This window comes from Erpetoichthys calabaricus, chromosome 11 (assembly GCF_900747795.2).
Source record: "Erpetoichthys calabaricus chromosome 11, fErpCal1.3, whole genome shotgun sequence".
NCBI classification, from domain to species: domain Eukaryota; kingdom Metazoa; phylum Chordata; class Cladistia; order Polypteriformes; family Polypteridae; genus Erpetoichthys; species Erpetoichthys calabaricus.
The window spans coordinates 147,627,319-147,645,519 of NC_041404.2; the positions used below are offsets into that span (position 1 = coordinate 147,627,319).

At 43.6% G+C, this 18,201-nt stretch overlaps 1 protein-coding gene across 1 annotated transcript in view; it reads left to right on the forward strand.

The window, feature by feature from the left end:
* coro7 (coronin 7) overlaps positions 1-18,201 on the forward strand; it is a 389,354-nt gene that overhangs the window by 30,197 nt on the left and 340,956 nt on the right. Inside the window, 3 exon segments of the mRNA XM_028814299.2 lie at positions 2,567-2,637; positions 6,126-6,309; positions 17,073-17,149. Coding sequence (XP_028670132.2) covers positions 2,567-2,637; positions 6,126-6,309; positions 17,073-17,149 — 332 coding nt within the window.

Sequence of the window (18,201 nt, forward strand, 5' to 3'; positions counted from 1 at the left end):
CGGGCCGCTAGGATGGAGAAAATAAGAGCTGCTCAGGAAACAGCAAGAGCATCAACCTCTGAGCAAACGAATGATAAATGTACAGAGAAAGAGGAGGAGAACTAGCAATGCTCACGTCAACGGTATTCACTGCACGTTATCGTGCAGCGCGCCGTTACTGGTAGATGATAATATGCCATAGTCAACTCGCCTCCTCGGCCTGCAGTGAGCAATATGACCACTCTAGGGTATCATTTGTTGAGTAGGTACTTATTTGTGTCACTGAGACTTTGGGCTTCATCACAAAAAAATATTTTTAAAGTACAGTGTTAGATAATATTGTAAAAAAAATGTTAATTATAAATGAAGAGATGTTCTACTCAAACTGTAGATGTTGCCAGCGTGACCGCATCTGGGGGTGCTGTGTTCTGTTGCTGCAAAAAAGCGTCTGCCATACTACCAAAAAAGACATAGCAGCACTACAAGCTGTGCAGAGGAGAACAACCAAGTGGCTCCTGGGACTGATGGGGGCAGAGAGAGGGGGCTGCTTGCAAACCTAAATTTTGAAAGGCCTCGAGAAAATCGGTCCATCAGAATTTCTTCAATTAAATGGTGAATCGTGTATGTGGTGACACCTAGTGGAGATTAAGGTGAAATCTATTTAAGATTGAATCAAGGAAACAATTCTTTATACTAAAGGTTCATATCTGGAGCAAAGTACCAAATCATGGAGTTAAAGATTAAACATGACAACTTTTAATAAAGTATCTAAATGGGATTCTGGGACACCTTAGTTATTAGTTAACCGAATAAGCTGGACGGACCGAATGGTCTCCTCTCATTTTTCAATCTTCTCTCTTTCTCTCTCACTCTGTCTCTCATCTTGAAGTCTTTTGCAGAATTTACAGCCGCCTGATGCCAATCTCATCTTGTCTTTAGCCCTGGAAAACGTTAGCCATCTCGACACCTCTCCACGATGTGTTTATCTCGTATAAGTGAGCTGAGCTGCCACAAATGATGACGTGAAGAAATTTATATTTAACATTGTAATGAACTTGTGTGCACGGGCTTGTAGGTGATATCAAGATGACCATTTTGTAATTGTACTTTAATTCAAGTAAAAATATTGAGAGGTATGTGATGTCTATGTTGACAACACATAAGTTTTTGTGTATTGGGGAGGACTAATCTTTGGACTGTCAATGACTTGACCTTTTGGACTGTGTAGAGAGTTCAGGTTTGGTTTGCCCTCCTTGGCAGTGGTGTTTGATATGCTTGATCTGTTTACTCCAACCCTGTTTAGTGGTTTCAGTCTCCATCTCCACCACTATGATGAAACGCTGTGTGGTCTGCTGATTGTGTTGTTATGTATCAGTCATTCAGACCACTCAAGATTTGATTCTTATCAGCCGACGTGGCCACACTGAACACTCTTTAGCTGAAAGACTTTGAATTTACTCATCTGGTCTGCAGCTGGTGGCTACAACTGGAGGGATGCAATGCAGTCTGTGAGCTGCAGAGGCAGCCATGCTGTCTTTAGGGGGTAATTGAAGCTCCCTTATCCACTTAAAAAAAACTACAGGGTCCTCATTTTTGACTTACCACCTAAACTGTCTGCAAATCAGGTCAGGTCAGGTTGGGGAGCATGCACTGGTACAGCGCGCTGCCGCACCCACCACATGACAAAACAGCTCGGGATCCTGGTTGGCAACCCTGCAGGCAGACATGTGGTCCAGTCCCACCCTCCAGAAATGACTTCTTGTTGAGCTCTTTTTCTACTGGACTCTGAAGAGCTCCTGGTGACCTGGCATGACTTGTGGGGAGTACTTCTGGGATGTTTGAGATCCAGAGTAGTCCTCCCCCAACAGCACCCCGTTGCAGCGCCCAGGGAACCCAACAGGGCTGCAGTTCCAGACTCTAGTTCTCATGAAGCCCTGGGGGGTGTCCAAGGTGGGATGCCTCCAGCACACCACTGCCACCTAATGTATGGGGGATGGAACTACTCCTGGTCTTCAGATTCTGCTTGTCCATCTCATTCCATTTTATCCGAGGTGATGCCATCGTCCAGCCAGGATGCCTGTCTGTCCTCCATGGAAATCATACTATCTAAGACGGGTTGAAATCTAAGTTATCAACGTAGTCCTCAGTGTTAAGGTTTGCAATACACCATATATTGAATATGTGTCTGTTATATGCCATTTGGTATGAGATTCGTAAAAACAGTGTTAATGTTTGTCATGTGCCATCTGTTGGAGTGACAAATGCAGCACATTTCATTGGTTAAAATGTTTTTGATGCGCCATCTTTTAGAATGACTGAGACATAGCATCCAGACGGACACACAGACAGACACAGACTCTTAAAAATGCATAATTGTCTGTTTTATCTAATTTACTAGTCTGTTTTCCGAAGAGACTTAAAAATTATAAATTGAAAACACAGACATAAGACAAATGGACAAGGGTTCAAGTAATTCAGACTATCTGCAGTCCAGTACTACAGAACCCCTGTTGCAGGTGAAAATGCTAAAGTGACCTTCAAACTCTGCAATTTTGGATTTACTAATTCTTATACTTTTCTTCTTTAGCCTTGGTGACAGACTTTGACTTCTCCCCTTTTGATGACTTTCTCCTGGCAACGTCATCATCTGATGAAACTGTAAGTCAAAATTTAAGCCTTGCTTTCTTCATTAAATTTAATGAGTAAATCGATCAATAGGAGTGGCACAGTGATAGTGCTTGACAACAAGGAGGCCGGGGTTGACGTCCCAGGTCCTCCCTGAATGGAGTTTGCATGTCCCCCCAGCCCCGTGTCTTCTGGGTGCTCTGGTTTCCTCCCACAGTTCAAAGACATGCAGGTTAGGTGGTCTGGTGATGCTAATTTGGCCTGAGTGTGTGAGTATGTTCACCCAGTGATGGACTTGGAGGCCTGTTCGGTCCTTGTGCCCAGTGCTTGATGGGATAGGCTCCAGCTTTCCCGCAACCCTTATCAGGATACAGCAGGTTTAGAAGATGGGCGAATGGATGGATGAATCAACTGGCAGTTTTCATAGTGGCTGAGATGTCTCTCTTGATGATGTCACACTGTGCCTCTGTCTGAGATGTGGGCTTCTGGTGAGAGCAAAACAGAAATACCGTATATACTCATATTTAAGTTCTCCCAGATAAGTCGAGGCTTGTATTTTATAATGACAGTCGTATAAGTTGAATGTGGAAAACTCACGCTGTTGGTCCAAGAGATTATGATATGCTAACGCCGACCTGAGAGGGTAACCACAGAGCACACGGCCTTTTTAGGGTCCCCTGATGCTGAAAACATCGATATCTTGATGACGGGTGTGTGTCTGTCTGTGTGTGTGTCACAGTTTCTTGACGATGGTGTAGAGCTAAAATGAAACTGGACTGAAAAATACCAAACTCAAAACTTAAGCCTGTTATGAGATGACGATATGCTGGTTAGTTGTTGAGCCAAATCCAGAAGAACCCTCAAATACTATAATTCTGCAATTAAGGATGAATTCTTCTCATCAGTTGCTATTGTAACGACCTATTTTATGATCAGCATCAGAGGGGTCAATAATTACCAAAATGTTATAGAATAGTTCGGGTAACTTGGTTCTGAGGGCTCAAAGCCTACTGACACTCGCATCCAAATTTCTTTTTTTTTGCACCATTCTGAAAAAAACTGTGGAAAATGTTGTGCCTGAAAATCCCAAGAGATACTCAAACCAGCCCATCCTCTTGGCACCAGCAATAATGTCAGGGTCAAAATCACTAAAACCACATCAGTTCCCCATTCTGCTGTCTGGAGTGCACATGAACTGAAGCTCCTGACCTGTACCTGCATGATTTTATGCATCCTGCTGCTGCCACACGATTGGCCGATTAGATAATTGCATGGATGGGCAGCTGTATTGATGTTCTTAATAATTTTCTCAGTGAGTGTACAGTATGTCTGTGGTGCAGTTTGTCTAGGAATGTTCTAGACCAGGGATTCCCAAACCCGGACCCTCTGTGGGTGCAGTCTTTTGTTCCAACCAGCTTCTGTTTTTAATTGGACTCCTGGGCTAATTAAGTGAACTGTTATTTCTCAGATTCTGTGTTTGGGGAACAATATAGAAATTAGAAAAGTTTGGTTAAAAAAATGTTTAAATGTACTAAGCAGTTATATGGGAAAATATATTTTTATTTCTTTTTACCATTTACATCTTAATTGTCATTCTACTTTTCCAGCTCTTCTAATTGTTTAATTAATCCATTATTTACTAACAAGGGGGCTCTGCCCCCTGCTCGCTTACCCCCGGTGTTGGGTTAACCCGAAATACATTGATCAATGTATGAGATATATTGGAGTGTAAAGGTGTAGATGACGAACAAAGGACGTATATTCATTAATCCTAATGAATGTTCACTAATAGTGGACTCATTACAGAATGCGTTGTCAGCTAATTGGCGGAATTGTCTAGCGGCCGTCTGTCGTTCCTTTCTTTGCCGTTTATCTATTGACTCTGCTGTTTGAGAGGCGCGTTGTAGGCGCCTACGTTCATTAATTGTATTCAGGCGGGCTCGCTTCTGTATGTCCGTAAGTTGAGATGTTTCGTTTTGGAGCCGTGTATCTCCGTCAGTTGTGGTCTTTCGTTTTGAACCCATGCCTGCTTTGCTTCCGCAGTTTCAGATGCGTGTTGTAGGCGTCTATGTTCATTGTATTTGTCCATGCGGGCTTGTGTTTGTAGCTCCGTTTTGTCGTGCTGTTTGATTTTGGAGCCGAGACAGTTTTGCTTCCGCGGTTTCAGACGCGCATTGTAGGCACCTACGTGTATTTTGTTTATCCATGCGGGCTCGTATTTGTAGCTCCGTTAGTTACGCTGGATCGTTTTGGAGCCGTGACCGTGACTCCATCAGTTATCCGTAGTCTACCGTTAGTAATATGGATAATAGCACTTACTGTTAATACGGAGCGTTTTCTGTGGTTGTACTGTTAATAATGCATCACTGTAATGTGATTCACATATGCTATATGGTTTGGACGTGTGAGGATGCTGAACGTTTAATACGGAGAGTTCTTATTACCCGGACCATGCTGTGTAGTGTGGACGTTTAGTTCAGAAGCACGTTGTAGGTGCCTGCGCCTTCTGTACTATCTTTGTGGACCTTTGCGGACCCCGTAGTGTCTTCCGTTTGACTCTGGGGTGCAGTGCAGAATCCTCTTTTCTGTGTGGCTGTGTCGTTAGTCGTTAGCTATGGGCGCGTTGTTGCTTCATGTCTTATTTACGTTAGTTGAGCTCTTTCGTTTTTGAGCTGTAACTCCTTCGTTCACAGTGGATCACACTTGCGGTTTATGAGACGCGCGCTGTAGGTGCCTGTGCACTATGTCTCCTGGGTCCATCGCCGTGTACCTGCGTCTGTGCCTTCCGGTTTACCATTCTCGGTTAGTAATATGGATTAGTGGGGCTGACACTAAAGTAGTTGCAGCCTTTCATGATTCTGTGTTGTTTGCCAGGGCGTCTGCTCTACTCGTTTTTAATTGTCATTATTAAGACACAATGAAGGGAGCAAACTGCACAGAGAGAAAGGGCAAAATAGAATGAAATCAACAAAACAGAGTTAAGCATTTAAATCTATAGCAAAAACAGAAATATTTCTAAATGTCTTATACGGTACATGTAAAAATCATGCTGCGGTGCTTTTCTGAATGTGGAATACGAGAAAATAAAATCCCAGCTAATTAAATTTGATGAGTGTTATCAGGTGTTGTCACTGATTAGGAATCTGGTTGGAACAAAAAATTGCAGCCACAGGGGGGCCACAGGACAGAAGTTGGGAATCCCTGTTCTAGACTGTCAGATCAGTTCCATTCCAAATATGACAATATGTTGGGCAGTTTAAAGAATAAGAAGTTTGATGCAGATTTTAAACTAATACTGAAACCTCGGTTGTCCACCTACTTAGCTCTTTTCATTGAGAGTCCATTACAGCAGTGTTAAGTTATCCCAAACTCCTAGTTAAGGCTGCAGCATGATCCATTATGTTTCTCTTAGCCATAGAACATTATCGATGTGTCACAGTCACTTGACAATCTGCCCGTGCTTGTCATCACAAGCCTGCCGGAACGCCTTGTCTCTCACATTCTCCTCTTTTCATCCCCAGGTGAAAGTGTGGCGACTGTCTGAAGCAGGTGACCACTTGCCTTCTTCTCCTGGAGTGACCTTTTGCCCTGGCGGGGGACGAGTCGAGACTCTTCTTTTCCATCCGTCTTCTGATGGGGTTCTGGCTGCTGCTGTCAACAAGTCTGCCAGCATCTGGGATGTGGCTCAGTCGCGCCTCCTTGCAGGTACTATGTACTTTATTTTTTTGCTTTGTTACAGAAGAGAACTTGAAATCAACTTCCTGGGATAAGGCAGGATGTTACAAAGATGTGTTTTTGTTTTTTAATTTAGCCACCTACACCAGGGGTCATCCTGGAGGACCACCATGGCTGCAGGTTTTCATTCTAACCCTTTTCTTAATGAGTGACCTGTTTTTGCTGCTAATTAACGTCTTTTGAATTAATTTTAATTGACTTGCTCTTGAAGACTCAGACTCCTTCATTGTTTCTTTTTCCTTAATTAGCAGCCAAACAATAATGAGATACAAAATGAGCCAAAACAACTGGCGTCCATCATACAATATCTGAAAATAAAGAAAGATGAAGGTCTCAGGAATGTAGATCTGCTCAGGTCCCCAAAACTTTTTACCAGAGCTCTTAGAAAGAGAAAATCAACAGTTTCAGAAATATCTGCTAATGCACCACAAGAGCAGCAACAAGCCATGAAATTAAAGAACGGGTTTAATGAACGACAAGAATCAACACCTCATTAAGCAGCTGGTTGGAGTGAAATTGGTTGGAGTTTGAGGTCCTAACTTAGTTGGTCTTCTGTCTGCTCACTCACTTCACGTTTCATTTCTGTTTGGATGCCATTTAAAGAAAGAAATGAAGCAATACAGATGAATGATGAAGAAATTCAGGGGAACAAATCTTAATAAAGCAATTCATCCATCCATCCATCCATTGTCCAACCTGCTGAATCCGAACACAGGGTCATGGGGGTCAGCTGGAGCCAATCCCAGCCAACACAGGGCGCAAGGCAGGAACCAATCCCAGGCAGGGAGCCAGCCCACCGCAGGGCACACACACACACACCAAGCACACACTAGGGCCAATTTAGGATCGCCAATCCACCTAACCTGCATGCGTTTGGATTGTGGGAGGAAACCCATGCAGACACGGGGAGAACATGCAAACTCCACGCAGGGAGGACCCGGGAAGTGAACCCGGGTCTCCTAACTGCGAGGCAGCAGCGCTACCACTGCGCCACCGTGCCGCCCTAAAGCAATTTAATTAAAATGAATTCACAAGAAGTTAAATAGCAGCACAAACAGGGCACTCATTTAAAAAAAAAAAAGGGGTTAGAATGAAAAGCTACAGCCACGGTGGTCCTCCAGGACCGGACTTGGTGACCCCTGACCTACACTATAGGGCCAAAAGTATGTGGACACCCCTCCAAATTAATGAGTTCAGGCGTTTCAGTTGCTAATGGGTGCATAAAGTCAAACACATAGCCATTAAGAGATGTACTGAAGAGCTCAGTGACTTTAATCGTGGCACTGTCCTAGGATGCCACCTGTGCTATGAGTCAGTATGTGAAATTTCTGCACTGCCAGATCTGCCCCCATTTACATGTAAGTGCCATTATGGCAAAGTGGAAGCATCAAGGAGCAACAACACCTCAGCAACAAAGTGGAAGAGCATGGCTGCTGAGTGCTGAAGTGCATAGCGCATAAAAATCGCTTCTCTTCTGTGGCATCGCTCACAATGGAGTTCTAAACAGCATCAGCACAAAAACTGTGTGCAGGGAGCTTCACAAAATGGATTTCAACAACAACAACAACATTTATTTATATAGCACATTTTCATACAAACAATGTCGCTCAAAGTGCTTTACATGATGAATGGCCCAGCCTAAGGTCTCTATGTGCAATTTGAATTCATCAAGAACACGGGGACACAGTTGGAAACTTGTGAAGGGCCAATTTCTCACAGACATTGGGAAGTTTTTCTTTACACAAAGAACACTTGGAATAAGCGACCAAGTAGCGTGGTAGACAATACGACTTTAGGGACTCTCAAAACTCGACTTGATGTTTTTTTTAAGAAGACTAGGAGGCTTTGCCCCCTGCTCGTTTCACTTGCCAACCCCTCCGAACCAAGCCAGCACTACACGTCATTGTGAAGAGGGGGGCTGAACGCACCCCAAGGAGACGCGGCTGCTCCTCCGAAACCCCCCTTAAACGGTGATATAATCGGAAACAAATACATTTTTGTTTTACCTCCTCTTTGCTCGATCAGTTGCTGGATTGCTGTGTATGCGTGATCTGCACTTCGCTCGCCAACCCCTTCCCACCCCACCCGCCAGTGCTACGCACCGTTGTGAAGAGGGGGGCTGAACGCAACCCAAGGAGACGCGGCCGCTCCTCCTAAACCCCCCTTAAATGGTGATATAATCAGAAACAAATACATTTTTGTTTTACCTCCTCTTTGCTCGATCAGCTGCTGGATTGCTGCGTATGCATGATCTGTACTTCGCTCGGCAACCCCTTCCCATCCACCCCGCCAGCGCTACACGCCGTTCTGAAGAGGTGGGCTTAACGTACCCCAAGGAGACGCTGCTGCTCCTCCAAACTCCCTCTTAAACAGTGATACAATGGGAGACAAATAACAGTTGTTTTTTTTTTACCTCCTCTTTGCTCGATCAGCTGCTGGTCTGCTGCTGCTGCCAAGCTGCGTGCTCTGCATTTCGTGTGGCGCTTCGAACATTTAAAAGCCTGTACAGCAGCTGTCCTGTTGTCTCACTGCCTTGTCTCTCTTGTCCCCCAGACATCCTCAAACACTATGTGATCTCTTTTCGCTGTTCCGTTATTTCACCGAGTAATATTTTCCGTTTGTTTGCGCTAATGCGAACTCTACTCTCATTTTTGTGAGACTTTTCCTACTTCCATTATCTCTAACCTGCTGTGCATGTGTATCACGGGACTTGCTTCCAAAGGTTGTAAGTATGACGTGACTTGTCCATCTCGCGGGACGTGCGAGTGTCTCTCTTCAAAAGATCTCTCCTCCAAGGATCACGTCTCGTCACCAGGAAAAAAGTCTTGTCGCAAGATTTTTTTTTTATAATAGAGAGAAATAAGTGGATAGGACTGGCGAGCTTTGTTGGCCTGAATGGCCTGTTCTCGTCTAGATTGTTCTAATGCCATGTGTCAGCTGGAGTGGTCTAAAGAACACTGTCATTGGACTCTGGAGCAGTAGAAACGTGTTCTCTGGGGGTGATGAATCCCGCTTCACTATCTAGTAGTCAGATTGACGAGTCTGGGTTTGGTGGATGCCAAGAGAACGCTGTCTTCCAGACTGCATAGTGCCTTCAGTACTGTAAAGTGTGGTGGAGGTTCCAGTGTAGGGTCTTGTTAATGCTTAGACAATTGTGGGCTTCCAAGTTTGTGGCCACAGTTTGGGGAAGGCTGTGTAACAAAGCCATGTACAGTACATAAACACATGGAGGATCTTGAGTGGCCTGCACAGAGCCCTGACCTCAATGCTGCAGGCATTGACTGAACGTCAATTGTGAGCCACGTCTTCTTGTCCAGCATCAGTATCTGATCTTACAAGTGCCACACAAATTCCCACAGACACACTCCAAAATGACGTGGAGAGCGAAGCCAGAAGAGTGGAGGCTGATTTGATTTTCGTGCATAGTAATGCCCATGATTTTGGAATGAGATGCTCAACACCTTAGATGTGATGGTCAAGTGTCCACAAACGTTTGGCCATATAGTGTATGATTTCTTTTATGGAATTTTCTTTTGCAGATTTCATGAAGGTTCTCGGATGATTTTCAATAGTGTCCACTGTGACCACAAGGGGGTGCTACTGAGCCCCAAACCCCCAACACAGTTAAACCCAGCACAGTCACAGGTTCAATCAAGTAAAGGCTATTGATTTGCACAGTGCCTTCACTAAACAGACAATCACAAAGTATAATCACGTCAATGTCTTTCCTTCCACTTTTCTGGTGAGTTTCCTCCAGTGTCCTCCTGACTCTTAACTGCCCTAAATAAGGCAAGATGGCTCCTTTTTATGTTAGATCTGGGAATACTTCCAATGTCATGACATAGAACGGCAGAACTGCTTCTGGGTCATGTAGTAGGAATAGTAGCCATAGTAAGGAGAACTTGTCCCGGCAGCGCCTTCTGGTGGCACCCAGGGATCCCGACAGAGTTGCCCTTCTGAATTTCATTAGAACATCAGAGACATTTTGACAAGAACAAGCCATTCACCCCAACAAAGCTCACCCAATCCTATCCACTTAATTCCTCCAAGATAACATCAAGTCGAGTTTTGATGGTCCTTAAAGTCCTGCTGTCTGCCACGCTACTTGGTCACTCATTCCATGAGTCTGTGGCTTTCTGTGTGAAGAAAAACTTATTAACGTTTGTACTTAATTCAAGTTCCACGTGTTGTTCTCATTTTAAAGTCACCGTCTCGATCCACTGTATATATTCCCTTAATAATTTGAAACACTACAGTCATGTTTCCTCTTGGTTCAATGCCTTCAGTCTTTCCTTATAACTCATCCCGTGCAGTCCTGGAATCGGCCAGTTGCACTTCTCCGGACTTTTACAGGCTTTTTTTTGTAGCCTGGAGACCAACAATGTGCACAAGTGAGGTGTCACCACTGCATTATAAAGCTTAAGCATAACCTTCTTTGACTTGTAGTCTATGCGTCATGGCACTATATAACCTAACATACCATTAGCCTTCATAATACAGTAGCTTATGAATATTGTCTGGAAGATGTCCCATGAATCCCTGCGGGAGTCCAAACAGGGACCGCTGCAGAGCAGCACTGCCACCTTTCACACTGGGGGATACACTGTCCCTGATAACCAGTCTCCCCCTGGGCATCCATTATTCAGGGTGAGCCAAAAAGAAGTAGCACATTTCAAATATTTATTCTACAAAACGCTACAGGATAAAATAAATTTCATTACGACACCAGAAAGGGTTTACAAAATATATTGTCTTTAACTGTATTTTAAAAATGATGTCTTCAAGGTGGTGGCCATCGAGATGGTTTCTGAACGCTTGCATGACTCGTTCAGCCATTTCAAGGGGAAGAGTGGCGATTTTGTGGCGAATAGCGTCCTCGAGGGCTTTAAGGTTTTGAGGTCGGTGTGTCTGTACCTTCGACTTGAGAGAGCCCCACAAGAAGAAATCACACGGAGCGAGATGATGCGAGATGAATGTGAAGGCCACCTGACATCGCCGCACAGGGAGATCAGCTTCTCCGCAAACCTCTCCCACAAAACTTGCATGGATCTCCGCGCAGGCCGTATAAGCTGTCACTCCATCCTGTTGACACCAGGCATCCACCTCATGCATTTCTTCCAATTGGAGCCGCAAAAAGTTCTCTAGCATTTCAATGTAACGTTCTAAAGTGATGGTGACCGTTGCTCCAACCTCCGCAAAAAAGTAATGGCCTACAATGGCAAATTCTACAACGGCGCACCAAACAGTAACCCACTCACTGTGTGGGGTCTTTGATGAACTTCACGAGGGTTGGTTTCAGCCCAATAGCGAAGGTTTTGCTTAAATTATGCAACCATTCAAATGGACACGTGCCTCGTTGCTGCACATGATGATGGCATCTCGATGAATGGTTTGCAGAATGTTGGTGCACAACTCTACAGCTCTCCCAGTGAGTTCCTGCACTGCCATCATTTTGAATTAATGGAAATTAAGGTCTTCATGCAAAATCCTCCTCAAAGACGTGTTAGAAATGCCTAAGGCAGACGCATGAAGAACATCTAGGAGACTGCAAAATTGATGACCTTACAGCTTGGATGTTCATACAGTCCAAGGATGGCTTGGAGATTTTCTGTTCAATGTTGTACCCGTCTATCTAAATTTAGCCACCCAGTGAAGATTTGTTTTCTGATTTGGGACGTCACCGTTAGGAGGAATGCTGAAGTGCGTTCGGAAGGCACGTTGCATAGTGATGATGGATTTGTTGTTTTTGAAGAACACTTTGACAGCAAAAGCACGGTGTGCACTGGACCAAGGCATGTTGGTGACTGAAAACTACAAGGGATCACCAATCAAAAGACCCCCCATCCCAACTCACTCGGCTGCCTCTACCTCATGCAATGACTTTGAGAGATGGGGTACTTCATTTTAGCTCACCCTGTATGATTGTTCGGACAAGGATTGGTGCCTACACCCAATCTCGGCCGGATTGCACCTCCACTTATGTAGTCCATCCATTATAGCCTCCCGGCTGGGTAAGGCATCTGTCTCTATCCCAATCGGGGTGCCAGTCCAGCATTTACACCGCCAAAGGAGATGACCCACTTTTACACAATTGACACGTTCTGAACAGTTGTGCTCATGTGAAGTGACATGCAGTGGATGAAAGTCCATTTCAAAAATTAAAAAATGTCAAGAATGCCAGTGTTGCCCAACCCCAAGTTCATTATCAATGCATCTGCATCCTTCTTTTTGTAAGCTGAAACTGCTCTTGACATTATAAGATTTAAACACTAAATGCATACCTGAGCTTCAGCTACCTCTGGACGACCCCTCCTCACATCTGCCAATCCAACTTAATTCTTGAAATAATTTCACTGAAACAGCTTAACAACTTGATGACAGTAAATCCTCCACCAGACACTTAGAGCCCAGCAGAAATGCCTTGATCAGCACATCGCAAGTCTTGCATTGTGGGCTTGGTGCTGGAGGGCTTGCCAGTGGCTTACACTTTTCAAAATCAATCTTCTACTCAAAGCCGAGTCACTTTTAAAGCACACAACAGCTAAAAGTGACCCCTCTACACTTTTCTCATAATCCAACTGTTCAGATATAATTGTTTGAACATTCTCTATGTATATTGCGCTATAAACGTATTTCTTTTATCGCTTTGACAAATACATTTCATCAGAAATAAGAGTTATGCTTTACTTCTGTGTTCTGTCATGATTTCTGCCCTGGAATAATCTCTTGTTTTGTAAAGCGCTGAATTAAAGGGCTGATTAAGGCCTCTACTGGCACCAGGGATGGACTGGCCATTAGGGCATTTGGGCAATGCCCGGTGGGCCGCGGACTCTGGTCTGGTCATGGGCCGGCTGTTTCATGAAATAACTTTTATGTACTGGTTACTGTTTGACATTAAAATTAATTTTCTAAACAACTAAACATTATCTGTCCGGTACGGCGATTTATATAGTCCTATATAATATACCGTATGACGTCATCAAGTTGTTTTAGCTGTCAGTACACAACGTTGCAGTGAAAAATTTGGTCAAAACTGCCTTTTGCCGATTTCTGTTTTGATACCGCAACATTTCGGTTAGCATATACATTATTGCAATTTATTTTATCTCATATCTAGAGTTTAAATTCTTCGGTACTGATAATTAATTTAGATTATGTATCATGCATTTTATTGTTCTCTGGTCGTTGGCGTGAGCGATAATTAGTGGTTTAAAGCTACGATTATTAGTATGATGAAATAAAGTTATAAAGCACAGGATAGGAATTTTTCATATTAGGACGGAACCTTTCTAGTTTATCGTTAAGTTAATGGAACATTTCAATCGTGTGAGGTTTTCATTATAACCTCGGTTGTAATTTATTCCATTGTAAATGAGCAGCTACGAGCCTACTAGGGTACTGGCACTTGGACATGACATTTGACATGTACACAAATAACGTGCTGCGGTGGGTTGGCACCCTGCCCAGGATTGGTTCCTGCCTTGTGCCCTGTGTTGGCTGGGATTGGCTCCTGCAGACCCCCGTGACCCTGTGTTCGGATTCAGCGGGTTGGAAAATGGATGGATGGATGGACAAATAACGTGTAAGCCTGTTACTAAATTTTTAATTTTCAATAAATTTTATGTCTAAGCATGTCGGCAAATTTTAAGTTGTGTCTGAACAACAATGTACAGATTAAGTTTAGATAAAGTTCATGTCATAGGCTCATACCGCGTACTAATCACAAATTTTAAGAAAATGACAATGACTAACGGGCCGAGTGGGTCGACCTTGTCACCTCACTCGTTGAAGGATGCTCGGGATGGTTTTGAGACCCAGTCCACTACTGACTGGCACCAGGATGTTGAAGATCAAAATCTCCCTCCCCTGATCTGACTACCCCCCCCCACTATTTAAAAATGAATAACTTGGACAATACCGAACTTGCCCTTTAATTCTGTAAGGACTCATTCATACTTCACGCACAGAACGTGTAAACGCACGCATCACAGCTGCCATGCGTTCCCAGCGTTCATTTCACGCGTCCTCTGATCATGTCGTCAGAAATTAACGCAGTGCGTGCGTGTGTTGCAGTCCCAGCAAAAAGTTGGCGAGCGCAGTGTGATAAAAGTCGGAATGTGACAAGTAAGCCACTTTGAGGATCCTCCGGGATCGATGTGCGCGCTGCGATGTTTGATGTATGGTTCGATATGGTGAAGCAAAATGCCAACATACAGATGTATTCGTGGTGCTTGTAATCATAGTGGATTAAGGAAGGTCTATTAAGGAATACTTACAATATGATTAGTAAGTGATTAGTAAGTGGACTAAAGAATTTATAGCCATTTTCAAAATTTAATGAAAAATGAATAATACCTCTCTATGCCGTCACAGTCAAATAATATCAATCCATCCATCCATTTTCCAACCCACTGAATCTGAACACAGGGTCACGGGGTCTGCTGGAGCCAATCCCAGCCAACACAGGGCACAAGGCAGGAACTAATCCCGGGCAGGGTGCCAACCCACCGCAAGACACACACAAACACACCCACACACCAAGCACACACTAGGGCCAATTTAGAATCGCCAATCCACCTAACCTGCATGTCTTTGGACTGTGGGAGGAAACCGGAGCGCCCGGAGGAAACCCACGCAGACACGGGGAGAACATGCAAACTCCACGCAGGGAGGACCCGGGAAGCGAGCCCAGGTCCCCAGGTCTCCCAACTGTGAGGCAGCAGCACTACCCACTGCGCCACCGTGCCGCCCATGTCAAATAACATATTCTTTTTATTTCTGTATTTAACAGATCCCAAAAACTAAGATGAAACTGGTTCGGTTAAGTGGAGCACAAAAACGAAAACTATCAAACTATTTATGTGTGCTCCATAAGTTCAGTGCAACAGAAAATGTAAAAACAAGATTCAGTCATGCAGAACTTTATACAATAATTTTAGAAGACAATATTGAGTGTGCTTTTCCTAATGTAGACCTTGCCTTTCGTATATTTTTAACATTAATGGTCACAAACTGCTCAGCTGAGCGCTCATTTTCTCGGTTGAAATATATTAAAAATCCCCTCAGAACAACTATGCATCAAGGCAGGCTGGATTGCCTTATCTCTATTATGTATAGAAGCAGATGTGTTACATAAGATTGATTATGAAGATCTAATCAAAGAGTTTGCAAGGAAAAAAAGTAGGAGAAAATTATTAAGATAAAAATAAAATGAAGCATACAAAAATAAATATTATTTTCCTTCTTACTCTAAGTATGTTTTGTTTAATTTTGAATTTACGATAAAATTTTTATTTTCTATTTTTTCATTGTTTTAATATTTTGAATTACTAGTGTAAGGGGGCACCAAAATTACTTAGTGCTTAGGGCATCTAAGGGTCTTAATCTGGCCCTGCCGTGATGATATGTCGCACTGCCACCTGGTGGAGTCTTCCAGATTTACGTAAAGTACGCGCGCAAGTATGAACAGTAAACGCTTGCATAGCCGTAGAGTCCCCTGGAGCGTGCGTCACGTCGCGTGCGTCACGTCGCGTGAAGTATAAAAGCCTGGCCTAAGAAGCCCTGCAAAATGACACTTTTTAATTGGCTAACTAAAAAGATTACAATATGCAAGCATTCGATTCAACTCAGGCCCCCTCTTCAGGCAAGATGAAGACGAAGGGGCCTAAGTTGTCTCCAAAAGCTTGCATATTATAATCTTTTTAGTTAGCCAATAAAAGGTGTCATTTACCTTGACTTCCTATTACATTCATAATGGCCAACTCGGCACAATACCCTAGTACTCCTTTAATACTGCAATACTGTACTGTAGGTCTTGATTGAAGATGCAATTGCCTGCCACTAGATGGCACTCTTGCTTAGCCTGTAGTGGTGAAGCGGCCGCGGCAGCACTGATCGCCGAGTCCGCGTCACTTCTTCGTCTTTCTTATTGTTACTCCATCGTAGTCTATAAATGAACACCATTGTAGAGAAAATTATACTTGTGTTGGCTGTAATTTCTCATTTGGAATTTTGTTAGTGTTTCCCTTTCACTCAGCTTGGTAATATAATAGCATTACAGGATGAGCAGACATTCCTAAACCATTTAGGCATGCAAAGCCATTTATTCCTAAACGCTACTTGAACAGCCATAATTGTTGTTATTCAGATCTGGTGTTTCAATCATCTGTAGTGGACTGGCATTCTAGTCAGGGCTGGTTCCTGCCTTGCCACCTGATGCTGCCAGGAATGGGCTCCGGCTTCCTGTTCCCCTGTAACAGAAATAATAATAATAAAAAAAAGCCGATTGAGAAAGTGGCTGTCTGGATCGATCTTAATTACAAGTTGCATAAAACACAATCTTTTTGGCGAGCTGCATGTTAATTAAATAACAGTAGACATGACTTTAGTGTCGGGGGTGGGGGGTGAATGGGGTCTGGGTGGCCCAGTTTGCTATTCTGTGTATTTGCTGGGATTCTCTATGACATCACACTGTTTAGACAATATGGCCCTCTAGTGGTCAGATACCTGCTAGTGCTAGAGTTGGAGATGTCGTTCACTCTGGAAGGGGGCTCAAGAGACGCTCAAGTCTCCCAGTTCTGTCCCCACCACTGCCTTCCCACGTAACCCTGAACAAATTGTATAAACTGCCAGCACATCCGCCGTGTCAATATGGGAGCAAGGGAGTGTCGCCTGATTCTCACTAATGAAATTAACCAAAATTAAGATTTTCCTTTCCTTTTCTTTCTTCTTAGATCTTGACGATCATGATGATCAAATTCAGTGCCTTGCATGGAAAAGAGACGGTTCTCTCTTGGCCACATCATGTAAGGTAAGAACCGTAGGGGGATAGGATGATTTAATGGCGATCTTTGTGTTGATGTTCACTGTCTCCACCAATGTTCCTTTTATGCTGAGCCTTCTGTGTGGGTAGCTTGGCGGTTCAGTGATTGGGTCACAGCTGCTGGTTCCCAAGCTCAGTTTCCACTCTGGTCATTAACTGTGGTGGTGTCATCTGTTTGCTGCATACTGTGACCACTGTCACCACTGGCTGCTTGGCTGATACAGGCTGTGCAAAGATGGCCGCCAGTGGCTGCATGAAGACAGCTAATCGAAGACGGCCGCTGCCAGCTGCCACAGTGGTCACAGTATGAAGCAAAAGATGCCCAAAGCAGCAGCACCAGTGTAACACATACTGCAAGCGGTATAATGTGGCATTGCACGCCATTGGCTGCTAGGATTGTTACCATACCTTGCAGGACTATGCTGTATAATAAGTATGGAGCATAAAATACAATGACATTTGTCATAAATAAATGTTGATTTATGTGTGAAACCATTGCTTTGTGTGCTTTTCAGAAAACTAAGTTTTCTGGAAAAAATATTCAGCCTTTGAACCAATAATTAGCCCTGAAAGAGTTAATGTGAAAGGTGCTATATAAGCTAAAGGCCAATTGATTTTACAGTCTGCAGTCTCGTTTGACCATCCACAGAAAAAGATGACTAAAACAAATTGTTTCGGTATTCTTTATGGGAATTACGCTGTTGCTGCAAGAAGAGAACAAACATGGCATACAGTGCACCTGGAAAGTATTCCCAGCACATCACTTTTTCCACATTTTGTTATGTCACAGCCTTATTCCAAAATGGATTAAATTCATTTTTTTCCTCAGAATTCTACACACAACACCCCATAATGACAATGTGAAAAAAGTTTACTTGAGGTTTTTGCAAATTTATTAAAAATAAAAAAACTGAGAAATCCCATGTCCATAAGTATTCACAGCCTTTGCTCAATACTTTGTCGATGCACCTTTGGCAGCAATTACAGCCTCAAGTCTTGTTGAATATGATGCCACAAGCTTGGCACACCTATCCTTGGCC